This window comes from Alligator mississippiensis, chromosome 5 (assembly GCF_030867095.1).
Source record: "Alligator mississippiensis isolate rAllMis1 chromosome 5, rAllMis1, whole genome shotgun sequence".
NCBI classification, from domain to species: domain Eukaryota; kingdom Metazoa; phylum Chordata; order Crocodylia; family Alligatoridae; genus Alligator; species Alligator mississippiensis.
In genome coordinates this window covers 5,396,894-5,412,656 of record NC_081828.1, presented here as the reverse complement: position 1 = coordinate 5,412,656, position 15,763 = coordinate 5,396,894, and the positions used below count along the sequence as shown (strand labels likewise).

Genomic DNA, 15,763 nt, shown 5'->3' with positions numbered 1-15,763 from the left:
ATGATCTGGGAGTTCATCTGTTTGGAAGGAGCCAATTTTGACCCCTCCAAATTAATTAGCAGAAGGTGATTAATCTTGGCCCCTTTCTTGGCTAGTGAGGGACCCTTTAGAAGAAAACTCATGACTCCTGGAGCTTGAAACAGTTGAGTCAGCAGGGGCAGCACCAGCATTCATCCCTTCAGCAACCGCAAACCAATGTCAGCTTTATCCTTATCCTGGCCACTCCCACCATCCATTTGGCGTGCGCTATTGGAATGCTTTAGGTTGCAGCCTAAAGTAACCGTGGATTATTCTGCCAGATGTTCTAGTGGCCCATAAATCAGAGGCAAACAGGTGTCTTCCAAGTAGTATATTTTGTAGCATTGCAATAAAAATTAATGCCTTGTCAGTGCTGGTTAGCAGTAGACTACTTGCCCTTTTAAAGCCATGATAAGAGAAGCTCAAATATCTGCCTCTTACCAAAAAAAAATACATAAAAAATACTGGTGTAAATTGAGAACAACTCAATTGCTCAAAAGAGTTGACTGACTCTTCAAGACTCTGCCTATGCTCTTTAGAATCCTGTTTAGCCAGTCCTGTCAACTTGTGTGATTTTATCGTATTCTCTTTACATGTGTGTGTGCACACTAGTGTACTAGTGTATGTGGATATGTACCCATACCCACACCCACAACAACATCCACATATCTATCTATCTATCTATCTATCTATCTATCTATCTATCTATGGGGGGGGGGGTGTGCACACACCTATATATATATATATATATATATATATATATATATATATATATATATATATATATATTCATAGCTCTGTATATATATAGATGACTGAATGTTCATATACATTTTTATACATTTTACACATGCACACATACAGAAACATACCATATATACACACATGCACATACATATGTAATCACATACACATATGTACATAAAATCAGTGAATGCAGGGTTGTCCAACTTCTAAGCAGCCAGGGGTTGAATGCCTCATAGGCTGCACCAGTGGGGACTGCATGCCTTCAGGCCACATCAGACCCACAGGTGAGGATGCCCCCCACCTCCCTGCTGCATCACATGAGAGACCCCCATCACTGCACTGTGCACCTGCCCTCCTCCCCGCACTGTACCCCATATCGGTGTGGATGGCCCCTTCTACTGCTTAATTGTGCTCCTAGGAGCCCAGGGTCACCCTCAGATCCCCTAGCCATGCCATACTTCACTGTCCTGCTTCCTGGGACAGGGGCAGGTAGGGAAAGCCAGAGAGAGGAGAGGGAGCCCAAGTGCTCCAGCTACCATTGCCGCCAGAGCAATGTGGGGAGTGGCAGCGGGGTATCCAGAACATCGCTGCATTAAAGCAGGGGTACTTAAACTCTAGTCCAAGACCCAGATCCAGCTCCTGACACCATGTCTTCCAGCCTGTGTAGATCCCCATGCTGTGGGGACCTCCATGGGCCATGGCCATGAGTGCTAGATTGGGTATGCAGGGTGTTGTAGGGCCCAGTATTGGCATGTGGGGGCCCAGCAGGGACACCGCAGGACCCTGGAGCCCAATTTTGGCTCGGTAGGTTTGGAGCAGGGCCGCAGAGCCTGATCCAAGCTGGGTGGAGGTGGCATGGTCCCCTGGACCTCATGCACCACCCATCAGCAAGTTTGTAAATGACTCCAAGCTGCAGGGAGTAGTAGATACACTGGAGGGTAGGGTTAGGATTCAGAGAGACCTAGACCAACGATGTTGGTGCATGAGGGCAGTGTGGAGCCTGATTCAGCCTGTGGACTGGCCATGCAGCATTCATTGGCAACATACCATCATCTTACCCTCAAAACTGAATCACAGAAAAGATGGGAGAAGGAGGAGAAGCCATTCACCTTTTGTATTTAGTGATTTTCAGGCACCTGAGTAGGGTGCAATGGAATTACTCAGGGTGTCTAAGTCCATTTATGCACCTAATAGTTGGAATACAAGCTGGCCCCATATATACACACCCAGAGGAGATCTTGCAAAAGACTCCCAAACAAGGTCCATAAAAGAGACCTCAACCTTTATTCTTAGTTTAACCATCATGATTTTTAAGCTCATCACCATCATTTGGGGCACCTGGATCATGAGTCCCATGATTGGCAGTGCAGAGGTCATCTGTGAAGTCATTCTGTTAATGGAAGTGGTATAGTCTGGTCAAGGCATTGGACTGGGACTCAAAAGATCGGTGCAGTTGTTGAGACCCAGCTAGCGTGATTTGCTAAACTATGTCATTCTTAAGGCTTGCATGCAGGGCTGAAAGCCACAAGACTTGTCGTTGAGGCCCAAATCCTTGGCGTCATCTTTGACAAAGGACCTCTTTCTAGGTACTTGCAACCCAGCTATGATAAAACACAGCCATTTTTTTTTTTCTGTCTAACATGTGTCCTTGGTTAGAGAACTACCATTTATATCCATTTTACAGAAGGATGATTGAAGTACAGAGGAACTAAGACCAGGATCTTAGATATTAGGCTCCTAACTCCCATTGGAATCAATGATTTCCCATTTATTCCAAGGGGAGTTAGCTGCCCCCATACCTTTGAGGATCTGAACGTAGGTGAAATCCCTGCTAGACCGAGGGCGCATTTAATAATTGCCTTCAACTCTCTGAAGGGTGATTCTAAAAAGGATGGAGCTGGGCTGTTCTCAGTGGGGGCAGATGACAAAACAAGGAGCAATGGGCTCAAGTTGCAGCAAGGGAAGTTGAGGTTGGATATTAGGAAAAACTTTCTCACTAGGAGGGTAGTAAAGCACTGGAACAGGTTACCCAGAGAGGTGGTGGACTCTCCATCCTTGAGGGTTTTTAAGACCCGGCTAGACAAAGCCTTGTCTGGGATGATGTAGTTGGGGCTGGTTCTGCTTGGATCAGGGGGTTGGACTAGATGTCAACTCTATAGGGACACCCGCATAGAGAGACTTACATGTTATGGGTAAGTACCGCAGCATCAAGAATTAATTCCTCTTCTGTCCTTCCATCTCCTCCCTTCACCCACAAGTCTTAAAGCCTTTAAAGATTATTAATGTGATATGTAGGTTAAAGGCCAAACATCTTAGGAGACCAAGTATTTTCTTATAAACAATTTCTAAGGGATGACCTTACTCTAAGTGAAAAAGTATAGATTGGCTTGAGAAAGGTAAAAAGAACGGAGACTGTTGCTAGAATTGAGCAACTTTAGACTTTTTTTCTTGTAGCAAATTCTGACTCTTCAACATTTGCTTCTGAGAAGACTAAAAGTTAAATTAGAATGAAAATGTGAATTTCCTAATTTGTTATGGGCCGGAAATTCAGGGAAAAAAATTGAGAAACTTCAAAATATTTGATGTCAGAATTTTAATCAGCCTAAAACATTCCAAGACTGCCAAAATCAAAATATTTGGGCATGATTCACTGAACTGACCTGCAGCACTTCATTGCAAATCAGTTCATGTTTAAGCTATACTTTTCTGTTGGCATGTGTGGCCTCAAGGGCATTACAATTTAGGAATCCAAAGTACCTCTTTGGACAAGCTACCTGGCCATGTTCCATCTTCTATGATGCTCCAGGACTCTTGACTCCTAGGACATGCCATGACGTTTGTTTAAAAGGGAAATCACATTGCATCATAGGAAATGTAGTCCTCTATGGAGCCCAGCTCATGGGAGCCAATAGGGCAGTGAACTACAACTCACAGAAGGGAAAGTTGAATGTTTAATTTAAGTGAACCACAAAGAGACATTGCCGGTCACCTTGGATATATATATATGCACACATATACACACTCTGATTAAAAAGACCTCAAACCAACAGTACACTTTAATTTTCTTATGGTGTTTCTTTTTTCATACAATCAAGATTTTCATGCAGAAATTTTCTATTTGATGGAAACGACTTTTCCATTGGAAAATAATTATGATGGAAAATTCCTCACCAGCTATAATCATCATGCCCCTTCATATTTATCCAGGTACTTACAATGTCTGAGTGCATTTCAGATATTAATGGACTAAGAGTTATAGTCCACTTAGGATGTATGGAAGTATCATTACCTCAGTTTTACAGATGGGGAAACCAAATAGCACTAAATACTTTGGTTTTGTTCCTCAAGGTTAATTGATATATCAAAGGCACAGACCAATTTCTCCATTTATCCTACATCCCTGAACTTCTAGCACAGTTCCTTACTAGTAAATCCTGTGGTCTGAGGTGCAAAGTAACTAAAGTTCCCTCCAGTGGGGGCAGGGGACACAGCACTATTACCGCTTCTGCACTTGCATAGCCTCAGTTATACTGTTGGCACATGACCAACTCATATATAACAAGAACAAGACAAAGGGTAGAGGTGTTTTGGGTTGATAATTCTTTTGTTTCCCAAGATCATTCTACTTAAATCTTTCTAGTAGAATGCCTCTGGAAGAAAAAAAAAAAGTGGCAATATAATAGAAAAATAAAAAAAATTGTAACGGGAAACCTTTCTTGATAATAGCTCCCCTTCAGAAATGATTGACAATTCTTGCTAGAAAAAGCAGTGTGATTGTAGCCTCCATGTTCATTGCTGTACTAACCTGCTGGTCTTGAGCTTTGCAGCCTTCTCCTGCACATCCTGAGTCAAATGGTTTCTTAGGGGATTGAATTATTTGCAGAGGTTTCCCATTGTCTCATCACGCAGGTCCTGCACTAATAACACATCCCAAATGATGGATGGTGATTTGCTCCCTGAACATCTGAGTCCTGCTTCTGGAGATCAGCATCAGAATTTGAATCCAGCACTTCCATCCCTTGCTTCTAAAATCATCCTGGGTTTGAACCCATGACCAGCAGCAGCAGCCACTACAATTTAAAACTATAAAAACAGCTCTATCACTTAGCAGCAGTAGTAAGCTATTATCTTTGAGTTGATCCACCACCGGAGGGATGTCATACATACTTTGGCAGCATGTTAGACATGTATGCATCACAGATGGAAATGTTGTGTATAAGATTATCTTGTATTTATATATTTAGAAGATAAATATAATGTAGATAAGATAAATATATATTTATCCTGAACTGAAACAAAAAGAATTCAAGAATTCAAGAGGGAGAGGGAGTGATGGAAATGCAGGGCCACTTAGTAGGGGGCACACAGCCCATTTTGGTGAATTCTTGAGGCTATGCTTTTATAGTAACAGTTTAAAAAAAAATTAAATCCCAACTGTGGTTAACAGCTCACTAATTGCATGCGACTGTTTCTCGAGTTCCTGATCCCTGTCTGGTGGTTAAGGAGGGAAAAGCCTCCATAAATCAATGGGAACAGCTGCCTCCTTAGAGCCAGGCATGGTGTATGTCACAAACTGTAGAAAGGAACGGAGATATAGGGAGAAGTGTAGATGATTAATGGAGCAGACGTGGAGGCTCGGAGTGTGGTTGCACTACTGTGAACAGCCATACATACTTCGGTCATTTATCTTCTCCACTCCCACAGCCCCTGTCTTTCTGAAACGATGGGGCAGTCATGTTAAGTGTAGTGGTCATTAAAAATATAATAATTTACAATGTGCTTAAGGAGATGGGGTTGTGTTTCCAGTGATGACTCTTAAATGTGGCCCTTCCTCTTATTCTTTGGAGAAGCGTGGAAAAAGATTATGAAACCCGGTGCTTGATTTAAAATTAGCAAAGGCTTGCCTGCTGAAAAGGAAGGAAAAGATGACTCCCTTTTTCCACATGCTGCTTGGTCCACTGCTGTTAAACCCTAAAAGCCTCATGGGTAAGGAAATCTGGAATCAATAAATAAAAAATAAACAAGCGAAGTTACCTCTGGAGTCTCCAGGAAGGATCATGACTGGTCTTTGAATCATCGAATCATAGACAATGAGGGTTGGTAGGGACCTCAGGAGGTCACATCTAATTCAGCCTTCTGCTCAAAGCAGAACTATCCCCAACTAGATCATCCCAAGCAAAGTTTTGTCTAGCCAGGTCTTGAAAACCTCCAATGATGGAGCTTCCACCACCTCTCTGGGTAACCTGTTCCAGTTTTTTACTACCCTCCTAGTGAGAAAAATTTCTAATATTTAACCTAAACTTCCCTTGCTGCAACTTGAGCCCATTGCTCCTTGTCCTGTCTTCTGCCCCCACTGAGGACAGTCCAGCTCCATCGTCTTTGCAATCCCCCCTGAGGGAGTTGAAGGCTGCTATCAAATCCAACCTTGGTCTTCTCTTCTCTAGACTAAATAAACCCAGTTCCCTCAGTCTTTTCTCATAAGTCATGTCCCTCAGTCCCCAAAGCATTTTTGTTGCCCTCCACTGGACTCTCTCCAATTTGTCCACATCCTTTCTGTAAGGGGGTGCCATGTCTTGTCTTGTGCCCATGGACAGAGGAAGACAGCATGTAGAAGCTTCCTTCCTAATGGGCTGATTTGGGGGTTGAGTGGGGGAATTTATCTCCAACTTCAGTGCCACACTTGCTTCAAGGAGGCCATCCAGACTCCACGGACTCCATAGGTGCCAGCGCAGGCAACACTAGACAGCAGTATAGCTCCTGCTTCAGATAATTCACGATCTGGCCGTCAATCCTAAAATTCAGCCTTTTCCTAGCACAGGAGAGATTTCCCATCTGTAGGTTCTTTGCTTTCAACTCGTTTAGGATGTGCAGACAACTCATTTCAACTTCCACCTGGACTTATAAAACTATCTCGCTGTTGGCTCAGCTACATTACCCTGATACCCCATTAAATGTGGAATCTTAGTGTAAAGGCTTATTGATTTATGGCTTTACTTTACATAAGATATTTCATAGAGCACCAAGTACAGAGTGGCCACTGTTTCCATACACTTGATCCATGGGATAGGAATGTCATGATGCCCCAGGAACTGGAGATGCTGGGCTTTTCGTTATTGTACCTAGTAGATCAGTAACAGGGGAGCCTGTCCCTTTAAGAGTGAACATTTAGCACTGTTCAAAGAGCCCAGCTACAGGGCAGGTGGAAAATGAGGGAATATCCCACTGGGATGTTAAAATCCCTGCAAAGAGAGCAGAAAGCCTGCAAGCAGTGAGGGACCAGTTTGCAAGCAGGAGGCCAGCTGTGAACAGAAAAAGCTTCCTTTCAAAAAGGGACCACGCCTCTAGGCCAAAAGGTGCTGGGAACCCATGAACCAGGGGCAGAGCCTCCTGGTACTGGGGACAGGATGGGAGGGTTTTGTTTTGTTGGCTTCTTTGTGTATGTGTTTACTGCACCTAGGGAGGAAAAATGTCCAGCATACCTACTGCCTAGGAAATGACCTGCTTGGTGGCACGGAAGCAGAAAGGGATCTTGGAGTCCTAGTGGACTCCAAGATGAACATGAGTCGGCAGTGTGACGAAGCCATCAGAAAAGCTAATGGCACTTTATCGTGCATCAGCAGATGCATGATAAACATCCAAGTTCAATTTTGGGCGTCACACTTCAAGAGAGGTGTGGATAACCTGGAGAGGGTCCAGAGAAGGGCCACTCGTATGGTTAAGGGCTTGCAGGCCAAGCCCTATGAGGAGAGACTGGGGCACCTGGACCTCTTCAGGCTCCTCAAGAGAAGGTTGAGAGGCGACCTTGTGGCTGCCTATAAGTTCATCACGGGGGCGCAGAAGGGAATTGGTGAGGATTTATTCACCAAGGCGCCCCCAGGGGTTACAAGAAATAATGGCCACAAGCTAGCAGAGAGCAGATTTAGACTGGACATTAGGAAGAACTTCTTCACAGTTCGAGTGGCCAAGGTCTGGAACGGGCTCCCAAGGGAGGTGGTGCTCTCCCCTACCCTGGGGGTCTTCAAGAGATGGTTAGATAGGCATCTAGCTGGGGTCATCTAGACCCAGCACTCTTTCCTGCCTATGCAGGGGGTCAGACTCAATGATCTATTGAGGTCCCTTCTGACCCTAACATCTATGAATCTATGATTCTATGCTCAAAGGCTGTGCAGTATTGGGAGGACTGGCTGAAGACATCCCCAGGGAGCAAAACCCACCTCAGGAAACCTTCATGCTGACTGTTAAGTTGAAGGTGAAAGTACATCATGCTGGTGACATCAACAACCTTTTGTATGGCAGCAATTCCTGGGCCATATGCTCCACTCAAAAAAAGCACCTCGACAGCCAGTATTCCTAGCATCTGTTCTCTTCTCAGCCAGTACGAACTTCAATGGCTTGGTCATATTGGCCATAAACCCAAGGGCTGGACGTTGGCCATAAACCCAAGGGTTTCTTGTAGGGAGAACTCTTTAAAGGAAGAAGACCAGGTGGGCATCCTTACCTCAGGTTCAAAGAGGCTTGCAAGAGAGAAATGGAGGCAATGAACATTGAACCAAATGACTGGGGGAAGATTGATGAGGATCAAAGTGCTTGGAAATCATCTGTTAAACATGGGATGAAGGGTGTTGAGGAAAGAAGATCCCAACAGGAAAGAAGAGGAAAGAAGAAACCTCAAGAAGAACCCCACACAATGTTCAGGAGTGATTGATATGGACTTCAGATGTGATACGTGTGGAAGGGAGTCAAGAATTGGGCTCTACAGCCACACTTGCAGATGTTCAGTGAGCTGATGCCTCACTAGGTTCAATTGTATTGTCTTGCAAGATAGATGCCTACTAGGCGGCCTGCTTACAAGCTCTTTTTAATGCCTCACCATCACTGCCAGACAGTTCCTCTATCTTCTTGAGATGAATGCGGACATCCACTGAAGACAACATAGCAACTTCTTTCTGTAGTAACAGAAGCCATGTTTCTTCCAGCTGACCTAGCTTCAATGGCTCCTCCTCATCATCACAGGAAGTATAAGAGCATAGGGCTAGACTCAACTGCTAAGTCCGGTTACAGGCTGAATGATTTGTCCAAAAAGGTGCACAAAAACATCCATCTCCTGGCATGCCGCAGTCCCCAATAGGAGAAAATATTCTACATTATGCCACAGGAAGAAGGTCAGAGACACAAGGGCAGCCCCAGTCATTATCCTTATCATCATTATTATTAGTTGCCAATGCACCAAATGCAGTATAAGGTACACCATGAAGAGGGGCTTTCTTCTGAAGACTCAGTGAAGAAGTCCATCTGTGCTGGGCAACACAGACAAGGGAATAAGTGAGAAAAATACCCTAAGGAGGGATGTCAGTGTAGGTGGCAGGGTGGTTCAGTAAATCAGTATCGGAAGACATTCTTTCTTTTCATCATTACCTTTGTTTTTGCATTGTCCCAGTGAGACAATGTGGGTCCCACCGACGTTACCTCAACTATGTCTATATTGCAATATACTGATATTTCCAGGGACCTAGAATCCTATGTTCATGAGATGTGGAATAACAAACATTGGGGTGATTGGCAATCGATTAAAATAATCTCAAACATATCCCTATTTATTTGGTTCATTTGGTATCTGAAAAAAACTGGCTAAACTTCAAGTGCGATCTGGATTAATTGTGAGATTTTTGGTGATTCCAGCTTTGGATTTGGCCAGAAATACTGATAGAAAGGTGTTCCTTTCTAGTAACTTTCTCTTTTTGTTTGTTTGTTTATGGTCCTGGTCAGAAGTTTTCTTTTAATTAGCTCTTCGAGTATCCAGACCATTTACCCATTTCTAGTGTTCAAACACTCCTCTATTCAAGGTTATCTAGATTTATCAAACACCAGCCATAGTACACTGGACAAACCTTTTGGTTTTTACTTATGTCAGAAGTGATTTAGACTGAGAATGGCTTGTAGGAGTATAAATTAGCCAATAAACTGTATTTAACAAATATATAGTTTAATGAGCATAAGATTTTCAGAAACTGACCTAAAAGTGATACATAAAATCAATCTTATGTAGGAATAAAGTAAAGGTTGACTTGATCTTCCAGCCAAAATGCTAAGCAAACTTGGAACAAGTCCAAGTCACTAAACTTCCATTGGTTTCCTGGCCTCCTCTTTACTTTCTGATTTCACATTCTTCTCTATACCCCTCCCCCCTTCGGTTCCAGACCAATAAAAGTGCCAGAATCACAAAAAAAATTAGTTCTTGCAGAATTTACTACAATGTGCCAAGATTTGTACCTTGTTGTCTACAGAGCCATGAAGGTTACGTAGGTTAGGTAATCTTCAGTTAAGCTTATAATGTTTTGGGTGCTGGGCTAAACCCAGTGGAACAAAACCAGAACTTTTAAGGTTCTTCTACAGGCCAATTATTTTAATGAAGGCTTTTCTTTAATGCACATTTTGGCACTGACTTTCATTACTGTTTTCTGTTGCAGCTCCCGAATTTCATCAACACAACCCTCCCGCCCCACGAACAGGTGACAGCCCAGGAGATAGACAGCTACTTCAGACAGGAGCTCATCTACAAGAGAAATGAGAGGATGGGGAAAAGAGTGATGGCCCTTTTAAAGGAGAACATGGACAAGAGCTTCTTCTTCGCTTTTGGAGCAGGTATGGACTACAATACCCATTGTTGTTAACTTATTCAGACATGGTAATTGAAACCAATGGAGTTCAAAAGAGGGCAGAATTTGGCCTTCAGTTTGGAAAATGCCCTTGTGGAAATTTCTTTTTAGGCAGAATTTACTTGCTCTCTTAACTCTTTCTGGACCTGGCTATGAGGTTTCTCATCTGAAGAAGGGTTAATTGATTTTGATGAAAACATCAGGCTATTTGCACATACACCATTTATTTTAATACCCAGCATACCCTCATTTTATTTTCCTCTTATAAAGTGATTAGTGTCTAACATGCCTATGATGCAGTCAGAAGTGTGACTGCAGCTCATGGAGATACAACGTGCCAACTTTGAACAAGCTAACTTGCTAAAGTTATTTCTTAAGATGGTTGCAGTATATTGCACTAACACTTTATTCTTATAACATCCTGGAAATAAGGTAGAAAAACTGTAAATAACATTTTTTCTTCCAAAGACTCAGTGAAGAAGTCCATCCATGCTGGGCAACTCAGACAAGGGAATAAGTCAGAAAAATACTGGTTAGTCCCTAAGGAGGGATGTCAGTATAGGCGGTAGTCTGATTCAGCAAAGTTGTTATTCCTAGGCCTAAGTTTTAATAAGTGCTCATGTCTAATTGATTTCAAGGCAGCTATCATTGCTGTGTTGAGGAATGATACTTTACTCATACTCTTTGCTTGCTTTCTTTTAACTCCGTGGCAGAATTTTTCTTTTAATCCCGTGATAAATTTTGGAAATATTGATATTTTTGTTGTTGTTTTTGGTTTTTTTACAAACAAAACTTTTTTTTTAAATATTCAACTTGGACATGTTGGACTGTTTTGCTTTAGTATGCAGAACTAAATAGAGCTTACCATTTTACGTCATTTCACCACTCAACTTCACCTACCGAAGGTGCTGAGGACCCTCATGGGAGTTATCAAAACACTATCGTTCATCCTCAGTCTTTCATCCTGAGCTTTATGGCTGCACCATGTCACTTGATCAAAGGAGGGAATGTAATTCATTATGGGAGATGCAGTTTAGCCAACCACTTGAAACAAGCAACTATCCAGTATGTATTGCACAAGAGATGAGCCAGTATGATGTCGGTCTAGATGGCTTTCAGAGGTTATATAGTGAAATCTGTCTTTTTACATGGTTCACCGAAGGTGTGATGGAAAGCTGAAAGGATTATCAAGACAGTCTATCCATTATAGCAGCAATTGTTTGTACAAGCTATTCTGGTACCTGACCACCTTCAAAGTGCTGTGTACCCTTCAGAAAAATGCCCTGTCAACTCATATTATGTGATGTGACAGTGGCACCAGGTAGACATATCAGAAATCCCAGTAATCTTAAAATGGGTAAGTAGCAATGGTACATACCATACCCATTACTGCTCATATACCATAGATTAATAGAAGCTATCACAGACCTGTGTTATTCCATGATTCCTTAAGGTACATACACTGCAGATCCTTTTTCCTTTGACTTCTCCAGTGACTTCTGAAGTCTAGTTTGAAATTATTCAAGCAACGGCACTCCTACCTTTTCCCTCAAAAAGACCCTTTATAGTCCAAGAGGATTTTCTATTTGTTGTTACTTTTCCTAATATTTGACCTATATGTTTTGTTTGCTCAGTTTCACCCCATTACTACTAGTATTTGCACTGTTCATCTACATTTAAAGGTCTTAGTGCTAGCATTTTCATAGATTCATAGATGTTAGGGGCTGGAAGGGACCTCACAAGATCATCGAGTCCAGCCCCCCTGCACTTGCGCAGGAAAGACTGCTGGGGTCAGTTAACCCCAGCAAGGTGGGTGTCAAGATACTTTTTGAAGATCATCAGGGTCAAGACACATTTTGAAGATCACCAGAGGTGTACCACGTGTTCCCCTAGGCCCTGATGTATACCTCCAATATACTTATAGGCTGCCACCAAGTCCCCCCTGAGTCTTCTCTTCCCCAGGCTGAACAGTCCCAAGTCTTTTAGCCTTTCCTCATATGACCTGCTCTCTAAGCCTCTTATCATGAGCATGGCCCTCCTTTGAACTCTCTGAAGTTCATGCAATTCCTATTTTGGATGCAGTTGAGGGCCTCCCACTATTCAGTGTTGTATTTTATTTGGGAGATTATCAATTCTTCCATGAAAGAATACTGCTGTAGGATTGATGCATCTGAGTTCATGCTACGTTGTGATTCAAAAACAATTACATTTTTCAACCCACCCAAATTCGTAGTAGTCTAAAAATCACGAGGATACGACTTGTGTTTTTCTATTTACCTTCTGCTTTCTAAGATTTGCTGGAATGCACACGGGCCATGTTTTCAAACTTTTCAAACATGCAGGAAATGAAAGCTACTTTTTCTCAAATATTCCCACTTCTTTAGAAGCTGAGGTTCAAAAAGCCTATTATGTATTATGAGATGCCGGATAAAAACATGAGGACTGGCACGAACACATTTAATTTGTTTTGCGATACTCCCAAATGCTGACTGACGCTATTTTTCTTAGGAGCCCAGTCGGTTTTGATACACACCATGACTCAGCCTAGTTTAGCATCTTGATTTAGTGGAGGGATAATTTGTGTTGGGTAATGGCCGATTTGCATTGTAAGCCTGAATGAACTGGCACAAAACACAGGTGACCTCATAAATTACAATCTGATTTTGTTCATCGTATCGCTTTCAATGAAAGTAGCGGGAAGACTTTTGTAGACTCCTCCAGGAAAAGAAATCCTGGTTTAAAACAAAAACATGAACGGGTCATTGTGACCAAAAGGGCTGTGGAGTTTGCAGGATGGCTTTTGCCATAAAACAAGGAGATATCGTCTGGGCTAACTACTAATGGAGATTTGCCACTTTCTTGATGTAGCACTCAGTGCTGAAAAACTAAAAAAAAAGGGTTTTGTTAGGGAATGTTGTGAATTTTGACCTGCTAAAATTCCTATTGGGATGCAACCTGTGCCATGCAGCAATGGGCATGCCTGGCACCACGTGAATAGCAACCAGACAGCATTGTCTCAGCAGGAGGGGAATGGGCCCCAGTGGCCAGGGCTTGTTTCTTGGAAGCAATATGGGTGTAGGAGTATCCAGATAGGTGAACCAGAGCGTCTCACTAATCCTGCTTCCCCACTTTTTCTCTACCTATGGGAAATGCAGCACTGGGAGTGTGGATGAAACGTGATCCAGCTCTGAAACATACTGAGTTCTATAACCTTCACTTGTCATGACCAGTTTTATTCTGCCCGGATTTAAAGGAAAGTCTATCTCTAGCTATGTGCATAGAAAGCATGCTCCTGAAACAGTAAGGTATTTACTATTTGTGATGGATATTGCAAGTTCCCGACCAAAGGTTGTGCTACTTCCCCCGGTGAATAAATGCATGACATTAAAGGAAGACAAGGTCCTTTAGGTAAATGTGATACCTTTTTTTAGATATCATTAAAAGATGCATTTTTAAGCCAAGTTGGTCTCAGACTGAAAGCCACATCTTGGCGAACATGAACTGATGGATGGCTTTTAACAAGAAAACAACTCACACGTAAAATACACAGGGAATTGTCAAGGCCCTTTCCCAGTTCAAAGAGAGGAAAGGAGACAAGGGCATGTAGGCTGTTAAATAGAGTTAATACTTTGGCAACAAGGTATATACACATGAAACCAATGTTTAACAAAAAAAACCCTTCTGGTTTCTTTCATTTTGATAGGCAAATAATTTTCAAGTAACACTTACGATAACAGATTGATAAATTTATGGCTGCAGTTAATTTGAATGATAATTTCCTGAGGATGTTTTACTTTCTTGTGTTCATTTCTGCCATTCTTATGGGCTCTGTCTTCATTCTTGTCACTGAGAGCTGTATTTATCACTTCTGAAGTTCAGATACCAGTCCATGACATTAAGAAACCATGCCATTGGGGGCAAGATGACATTTTGCTGACTAAAAGGAGGACATTCTTCTAATGCCACTGAAGTTCAGTTGGCCTTGTCCATGACTAGACCCCTACATAAGTCACTTTTATTTAGCTGTCTAGCTATGGATATGGATTTTGTTCTGAAGTCTTTATAAGCAAAAATGTACCAGTATATCAATATTTAATAACAGTCTTCAACTACCTGAAGGTGGTTATAAAGAGGATGGAGCTGGACTGTTCTCAGTGGGGGCAGATGACAGAACAAGGAGCAATGGGATGAAGTTGCAGCAAGGGAAGTTTAGGTTGGATATTAGCAAAAACGTTCTCACCAGGATGATAGTGAAACTCTGGAACATGTTACCTAGACGAGTTGTGGAGTCTCCATCCTTAGAGATTTTTTAAGACCCAGGTAGACAAAGCCTTGGCTTGGAGGATATAGTAGTGGGTGGTCCTGCTTGGAGCAGGAGGTTGGACTAGATGTGACCTCCAGAGGTCCCTTCAACCCTCGTTTTCTATGATTCTATTATTTGTGTGCCCTGAAAATTGTAGGGATTTCAGTGCATGTTAAGGATGTTGACACTTTGCTTTCCTCTTTTGGATCGGTCCACAGAATAGAAATTCTTGTAGCATCATCTTCTCATTCTCTTCAGCTGTCTCAGTATGCAGTGAACTGGTGCATCACTAATGGCAACGACCACCAAAGTGTTGCAGCTAGAACAATGAGATTTCTTGACTGTAACAGTCAAAGTATTTTGCTTAACCCTCACAACTGCCCTTTCAAGTAGATAAATATTCCAGAATCTGTTTTAGCAATGGGGAAATTAAAACACAGAATGTAATAGCTTTCCGAATTGTATTGCACAAACACTGTAATCAGAATAAAATGAACTAGTGTTAAAGATTCAGGAGTAAACCTTTACTAATGTATATTGCACCAGTTTAGATTACCATTCCAGAGTAATAATCTGCTACAGGTTCTTGTGCCGTTACCTCTTCCTGTGCTGCCCAATGAAGAGGTGAAGTGATGGGTACCTAAAGTTATGGGCACCTACAATGTAAGTTATGCTAGGTTAGCTGCACATTGATATGTGCAGTTTGCATCAATATGCAACACTGGTGTGAGTTACCACCATGGATACGTGTCCATCTGTACATGCCTTGAACTAAGATATCAGTGTCAGAATAGGGATGAGAAAATAGAAGTTGCAACTTTGTCTGATGTTCAGACTGTGTCTTTCTGTCTAGAAGCACTGCTCCCTGAAGTCTCTTCCTAGCATCTGATAAAGTAAACCATTGTTTATGAAACCTGGTGGGTCTCTGATTTAGTTAACCTCTAAGGTGCAACCCTGCCCCTGCTTTACACCTGTATTGGTTTTCAGTGCAAAGGCTTTCATAATGGGTGAAGTTACATGTTACACTTAGGCCATACTA

The 15,763-nt window shown here is 42.3% G+C and overlaps 1 protein-coding gene across 1 annotated transcript in view; it reads left to right on the top strand.

The window, feature by feature from the left end:
• Nucleotides 1–15,763, top strand: part of TRABD2B (TraB domain containing 2B) — a 392,533-nt gene that overhangs the window by 233,593 nt on the left and 143,177 nt on the right. The window contains exon 4 of the mRNA XM_014598641.3: nt 10,233–10,407. Within this exon, the coding sequence (XP_014454127.1) occupies nt 10,233–10,407 (175 nt within the window). The remainder of the gene's footprint in view (nt 1–10,232; nt 10,408–15,763) is intronic.